The sequence below is a fragment of the Branchiostoma lanceolatum genome, chromosome 2 (genome assembly GCF_035083965.1).
Source record: "Branchiostoma lanceolatum isolate klBraLanc5 chromosome 2, klBraLanc5.hap2, whole genome shotgun sequence".
In the NCBI taxonomy this organism is placed as follows: Eukaryota; Metazoa; Chordata; class Leptocardii; order Amphioxiformes; family Branchiostomatidae; genus Branchiostoma; species Branchiostoma lanceolatum.
The window spans coordinates 36,742,869-36,750,405 of record NC_089723.1 but is presented as its reverse complement, the minus strand read 5'-3'; the positions used below and the strand labels follow the sequence as shown (position 1 = coordinate 36,750,405).

The 7,537-nt window shown below is 42.2% G+C and overlaps 2 protein-coding genes across 2 annotated transcripts; both read right to left on the bottom strand.

Moving 5' to 3' along the window:
• Window positions 1-805: 805 nt before the first annotated feature.
• LOC136427029 (lactadherin-like) lies at window positions 806-2,389 on the bottom strand. Its single transcript, XM_066415748.1, has 3 exons — window positions 2,237-2,389; window positions 1,562-1,702; window positions 806-1,009 (listed from the first exon to the last, which is right to left on the bottom strand). The coding sequence occupies exons 1-3, from the start codon at window positions 2,369-2,371 to the stop codon at window positions 806-808; spliced, it is 480 nt and encodes a 159-aa protein (XP_066271845.1). The 5' UTR covers window positions 2,372-2,389.
• Window positions 2,390-2,721: 332 nt separating this feature from the next.
• On the bottom strand, window positions 2,722-3,747 carry LOC136427028 (MAM domain-containing glycosylphosphatidylinositol anchor protein 2-like). Its single transcript, XM_066415747.1, has 2 exons — window positions 3,498-3,747; window positions 2,722-2,901 (listed from the first exon to the last, which is right to left on the bottom strand). Exons 1-2 carry the CDS (start codon window positions 3,741-3,743, stop codon window positions 2,722-2,724), a joined length of 426 nt encoding a protein of 141 aa, XP_066271844.1. The 5' UTR covers window positions 3,744-3,747.
• Between the last annotated feature and the right edge of the window lie 3,790 nt (window positions 3,748-7,537).

Below are 7,537 nucleotides of genomic sequence, written 5' to 3'. Positions count from 1 at the left end.
CATGGCTCATCTGATCACAACTACGATGATTATGAATTTCCCGAGTTTGATTTGTCAAAATTCAGAGTCGGTTGGTGCAGTCGGCACTTAACAATACTTTAAGGTAACCTCATCTATCAACTCCGACACACAGATGACCTTACTCAAGACTCAACTTAAACTCCCAACCATGGTCTGGAGAAGGTCGGGAGGCCATGGTCAGCTATGTGTGACGGGGACTACGTACCCTACAGCTCAAGTAAAAGTTGCATGGAAACATGATGGTTCGACTCACCCTGTGCACAGTTATCGCCCGTCCAACCGTCTGAACAGTAGCACCTGTACCAGTTCACAGCGTCCACACAGGTAGAACCATGCTGACAGGGGTTACTTGCACATTCATCGACACCTGGAAAAGAAGATCATAAAAAAAGGACACGTGTCAGTTTGCAATGCATATTTATGATTCACTTGGCCCCATTGAGTTGATGAAACGTTGCTAGATTTGGCATCTAGGTAGTGTACCAACTCTGAGATAAAATCGTGCAAGACTTTACAGCCTAATACATGATTTACTGCAAGGGATGTCAAAAACATCCTCAGTGAAATCCAGGGACGTTGTAGTTGTAATTGATGTCCAGATGGCGGGCAGGACATAAAAGGGAAGTGAGACTTTGCATCCTAATATATGATTTAGTGCCTTGGGAAGGAGGGCATGGCAAATGTAAAATGCCTTTCTTAGACACCAAAAAAGTGCAAATCGTCTTGGTGTAAAATTGTAGAGGGACAAACTTGGGACAAGGAAACAAGTCACATGGGACACTCATCATGAATACTGATGTGGAAAGTTGGCTAGACGCTTGGGAATATTTGAGGAGCTAGAAACCTCACCCGCAGCGCCACAGCCATAGAGTTCCAACCTCAGACGGATTTCGTTATTGTTCCACAGGGTGGGTTTGATCCGCACGTACCGCGCTTCCACTGGTTCGTTCAGAGCGAGGAGGTTTCCGTTCTGGCTGCCGTCGAACTCCTGACAAATGTCAAGAAAAACGCTACTTTTAAAAATGTATTAACGCTATAGCTAGAAACTTTGTAATTTTGTCCACACATGTATCAATAAGAGAGAAGTCGCATGTAAACCATATGTAGAGAGAAAACATAGCGTAGTACGCTCTTGTATCTAACTTACTGAATTTAGCCTTAATGGGGCATGAATATGTAATAATATTAGTTGTCATTGTCATGCATATCATGATAGAATTATTCCTAAACACAAATGCGGCACGGAGGTAGCTGGTTATATTGCACCGAACGGCCTGACACACCCAGTCTTTGCACATCTGACTGCAACCGTTCTTTAAAGATATTTAGTGAGAATGTTTCTACAGCATTTGATGACATCGAGTTCCATTCTACTATTGTAGTTGGAAATTACGAAATTTTGAACACATCAATCCTTGGTTGACAATCTCTGATACCTAAAGTATGGCTATTTCTTGTCCTTTTCTCAGCTGGTATAAGATACTTATTAGCCGGTACGTCCATAACTTTATCTAAAAATCATAACTGAATATTCTCCTACCGCGTCTACGTTGCCGAAGTCTCCAAACGTGGTCCAGCTCGCCGCGTCATCGCTGTACTGCAGTTTGTACTTGGACACCCAGGTGTCGCCCGCACCCTGCGTGTTCACCCCCGTCACAGCTGTGCGCCTCTGCAGGTCCACCTGAGAGTGAAAGTGACATCGATCCATCGATGAAGGTTAGACATCCAGGTGATAAGATACGCCCCAAAACAGGATGAAATTTTGTAACTGTCAGACGTTTTAGACAACATCCGCCATATTTCGTCAATATATATCCGGATCCAGTTAACCTCAACGAAGAGCTATACTCCTACACGTATTGTGACAGAGAAGACAGATGACATGTGCAATATTTACAGATTCATTGTACCGAGGAAATTCCCCTAGCTCTTTTCGACAAGTACAATTCTGTTTATCTATTTGCACATCAAGAAAATACATAATAGATGATACGATAAACAATAGATAAAACAGGTGCAGGAGGAGGAAAGGCGAATATAGCTTATACTAGGAACAATGGACCACGGCTTAACGTCCCGGCCTAAGGACTGTAACCATTTCCAGTACCGTTCATGTCGAGTAAGAGACAACAGCCGGGATTAATTCGAATTCACAGCCTCTTGGTCCAGATGCAGTGTTGCTAACCACTGGAGGATGCACGGTACCATATCTTACCTGAATCCACGGGTCCTGATCACTGTCCTGCGGGGACCAGTAGCCGTTGGAGTTGAGGCGTCCGGCCGAAGCTGGGTTAGCCGGTTTGGACGTGGACGCTGAGATGGACCCGTCCGGTATGGAGCCATCCTCCATGCCGAGAGGACTTCCACATTGAGCTATATTTGAGTAGGAAAAAATTGCCCGGATCATTATACTATAATGGTTGTACTATATATCAAGTAATTGCAGAAGGAATATTTGATTCATTAACCTGTTAGCTCTTCTCAATTAAGCCTTCGTCACATTTATAACAGCTGATGTTCTGAACTGTATGTAGTTATTAATGAACTGTTAATGATGTTAGGTTCAACACACAGTGTTGTCTTCTAAATCCAAACGACGTATCTTTATGTGACATCTGGAATTCAAGGTGTCGAAGTCGTTATAAGGTAGCATGCAAAAGACTACTAGTATGTCGCCGAGTGTTACTTGACATTTTAGACTCATTCTGCTAGGGATTCTGCCGTCACCAAAAGGCAATTTGGCAGGAACATGTACTTAGCACTAGTTATATGGTCAAAACATAGCTTACAGTTACTGCCGCTACAGGGCCCATTCTTCATGATGATGTGATCCAGCCCGATGTCACCATAACTACCAGATATCACCCCTTCAAACTCAAACTACATGTGGAAATAGAATGAAATCATAAGTTGGTAACATACGTCTCTTGTTTTATTCATATTTTTATATAAAAAGATGAATGAATTAATGAATTAATGAATAAGAAATGAATTTGACTGAGCGAGTGAGTGAGTGAGTGAGTATAATTGGCTTGCGCTTTAAGCACCCAGTCCTTGTGAGCTCGAAAGACACCAAAAGAAAATACATATGGCAATGATTCATATGGCAAGAGGACAGAAGTGCACATTACCATAACCGTCAAATACTGAACAGAAAGAAAAAAATGATGAATAACGAGAGTTCCACAAACACTTTATCTTCGCCAAATAATCAAGGCTTATTATGGATAATGATTAATATTTACATGCTTATCACCCGCTGCAAACATGATCATGCACCACACCATTTTAGATTTGGTGAACCGTTTTCGAACTTGACCTTCCTTTGCACAACCACTACACACCTACCAAAAATCATAAAGATTCGTTAAAGCTTTCTTGAGTTATGCTCCTGACATACATACAGACCCACTCAACAGATTTTTCAACCGAAAACATAATACAAGTACTCGGCGAAGATAAATATAACACAATACCTGGTATTGGTACTTGCTGTCATAATCGATCTCCGCATAGTTCCACTGGTTCCCCTGGGCTCCCGACTGGGTCCACACCTGGGGCCGCTGTCCTCGGGAGATCTTGTACACGTTTAAAGTGCCGACGGACGTCCCGTACATGTGGTAGTAGAACGTGAGGCATCTCTCCGCCGTGGGCTCCAGCAGCGGCGTCAGCAACTGGGCCTTGTCACCTCGACTCTGTGGCGATGATGTCTCGATGTACATGTAATAGCCTATTACGCAAAAAGGTGAAAGTAATTTTGCTGTCTATGTTTCTAATTAGATATAAACTCGTGTAAACGAGGGCGTCCACATAAGGGTGATTAAATCAATCAATCAATCATTCGCAGGATTAAATCCTTTATCACTTATTCACGAGCCGAGCACGGGATACCAAACCTATGTTCTCTTACAGTACCAATGAAAGTCAGTTGGGGGCTCATAACAAAGGAACTTGTCCTTTGGTTTGCCAACACTTACTTGGCAAATAACATAAACATCTATTCACAACTTCTCGAGTTCTGACGAACACCCACCCTCACACATTCTCTCACTCACCGACTTCTTGGTCGAGGTAATAGGGTAATAAACCCTGATAAGAAACCTAGAATGAAAAAGAATATATAAAAATGTATCATTTTTACCTGCAGTACCAGTTTGTCCCGCTGTGACGTCATCTGTGGGTCCGGTGAAGGATGTGGGTGTGGCGCCGGTGTCCTGTGTCCAGTCGAAATCATCCCCCTGGGACTGTATGTAGCCACACAGGTCCCCGGCCACGTCGAAATTACAGTTCTGTTTCAGTAATGGTGTCTGCTGGGTCGTTTCTGAAATGAGCCATACAGGTAAGCTGGAATCTGGAGAAATAAGTCTCATGTAAAGTATGATTTACTCATTGCATGGTAGCACAGTTAAATCGGTGACGACATAGTTCTAGTTCTCGCCTTCGTGAATGCAAAGCTTCATCAGGGGGGTAAGCCATGGCCTCCCGACCATCTGCAGACCATGCCTGCGATTGGGAGTAGGGAAGGTTGCCTACTTTAGCTAGTCCTTGAAATTAGTCTGCAAAAGTTGACAATTCAAACTCGGGAAAGACCTATTCTTCTTAGATGAGATCAGAGGAGCGAACTGGTGCTAGAATAGGATGGATTCCAGGCTACTCCCAACGTTCACAAATCAGGGGTGTACATGTGTGACATGTGCTTTTTGAAATAGATATGAATGAATTTTATTACTCAACAATCGTACATGGTACAGTGTATGGCATTCAATTGAAAATATACTCTGCATGTATCTTCATTCGACATTTTCACTGACAAGAGTAGCTTATATTTCTGTAACCTTACATCAGTTTTAATACGGATAAGTTTCATGTGGGCATAGAATTGTATGCTTGAATGTAAGAAAAATATACTAGGCTATCACTGAACGTATACAAGCAACTTTATAATCTTATCAATAAAAGTTTATCAAAATAAACAGAGTACACTTCACTTAGTCGAGCCTCTGGTTTTCTCGGAATGGAGCTGTTTTCCAGCGAGATTTGCACTTAGATAACCCTATGTCGGCCATGTTTGACTAGCAAAGCTGAAATATCGTGCTCACCTAGCATGATGAATAACCCCATTGTTGTTGAGTAGACGTGCACTAACAATGATGTTGCTATTAATTTTAATGATATATAAAGAGATGACTGCCTTGACAAAAATGTACACACTACGCTATCTTTGACCGCCTGTGACCCTTGCAGTGCGACAAAGTGCAAACTGTATTGCATCATAGAAGACCCCCCAGAAACGCAAAATATTGGGGGAAATTGTGAAAAAAGCCCAAGTTAATTCCCTTTGCTGCTGTATGGCTACCACGAAACTTCTATAACGACTTATTTCATTAGACAGAAAGATTTGATGTCAATGGCTTCATGAGATAACAATGTAATTCCACTGAAACAGTAACACAGGAACGTTCAGTCGAATGTTAAATCGATTTTCTCAGCCCGGTTACGTAATCAAACGTGGGTGCAGGGGGAACGCCGGGACAACAATCGTTGATTGATATTTCATTGTTCATGAGTCAGAAAAATGACGGAAGGAAAACGTGTGTAGACATACTTGTTTAGGTTACCAGATATATATGCATGAATGTTACAATGCGGACACAAAAAAACACCGGAAATATAGAAACACATTTTTGCTGAGCTGCTGATATAACTCTTGTCTTTCGGCTGATAAGAGCAAAGACAAAGTCGAACTCTTAAGTGGACAAGTAAACAAATACACCAAGAACCAATACACAAGACACAATGCTCACGTTGTCTGTACTTGTGTGGTGCCACTGTGCAACACATAAGCATTTACAGTACGTTCCTGGCTTCGCTTGGGGAGGAAAAAGCAAGTGTAAGAAGGGGATGGGCTCCGCCTTCCACTACTGTGTCCTAGACACAATAAACTAACAACCCACTGCCCGTTGGCTATGGGACCTTTACCTATACTTTACCATCAGCAGAATTGTGTAATTAACGCACATTATATCCACATTAGTCTTAGTGTTTGCAAATAATTCTGAAGCCATGAAAGATAAAGAAAAAACAGACATTTCAAGGGCAAAGAGGTGGGGTGTCTGCCTCCTAAAATGGACAATACTGTAGAGCAAGGACCGTCCACTACTAGGGCTTGAGGGGTGGTCTTGGTTCAATCAATCATTCGCAGGCATCAGTGTCTGATGCATAGCGGCTGCAGACATGCATAGTGCTCGCCAGGCTGGTCTGCTCTCGGCATAGACCCTCCAGTCGGTTCTGGTGATCCCCAGCCAACCAACCAACCAACCAACCAACCAACCAACCAACCAACCAACCAACCCAACCCAACCAACCAACCCAACTAACACACCAACCAACCAACACACCAACCAACCAACACACCAACCAATCAACAAACTAACGAAACAACCAAACAAACAAACAACAAACCAAATGAACAATTAACCAAAAACAACCAACCAACCAACCAACCAAAGAACATATTAACCAACCATCTGACAAACAAATTATCCAATCGACCGACCGACCAACTAACTAACTAACTAACCACCTAACACACCGGCAAACCAAAGGATTACAATAGTTAACACGTTGGACATAATTGTAAGTAAATGGTTTCTCCCTTAATTGCGAAAGGTCCGTGGTTATGTAAACCCTGGTTAATGAATGTCCTAATCATAACACAGAATCGTGCCGACTCAGTGTTTAATGGACGGCATTCAATTTACACCAAGAAAAGAAGGGACTGACATTGGCTTCATGCAACGTGTTTCCTGCAGCTTAACATTAAAAAAAATAGTTTTCGTAAAGGTCGCTTTTGACAATAGTTGTCAAAACTGCTGTATTTAGTACGTTTTTCTAGTATCGCACTTTTTAAAATTTTCCTCCTACGAACAGACCCTAAGGTGGAGTCCAAATGTTAAAAACCGAGAATGATCCTTACATCTGCTTGGAGGTTAGAATGAATGGATGACTGAATGAATGAATGAAAAACATTTACTGTACGTTTGTGCTCTTACAAGATCTTGGAAAATGTCGCAAAACACGACTAAAACAGACCGGATCCTACATCTCCATGCATATGTATAAAACGGTAGCATGAGGAAGAGGCAGCCCTACGAACAGCTTTCCTAATGATTAACAAGACGATGATCGCACCATGTCGCATCTGTGTACCGGGCAAAGAAAGCACAGATAAGTATGTCTGTTTCCTGTCCTTACCTCACCAAGGACCCTGAACAGTGCTGACACGCACTGATTTAACTTCCTCACGGCTCTTTGGTGACAAAGACAAGGTCTCCAAGCAGATGTAAGATCAATACGATACCCGGCTCATTCTCGGTGTTTTACGCTTAGATTTTGATACATTTAAAAGTACTATTTTCTAGTATTGAATTCTTTAACAGCTCACCATATCCGTTACAAATACAAGGATAGAAAAAAAGGTACTAGATGTTTCAAAAACAGGCCGTAAAACACCGAA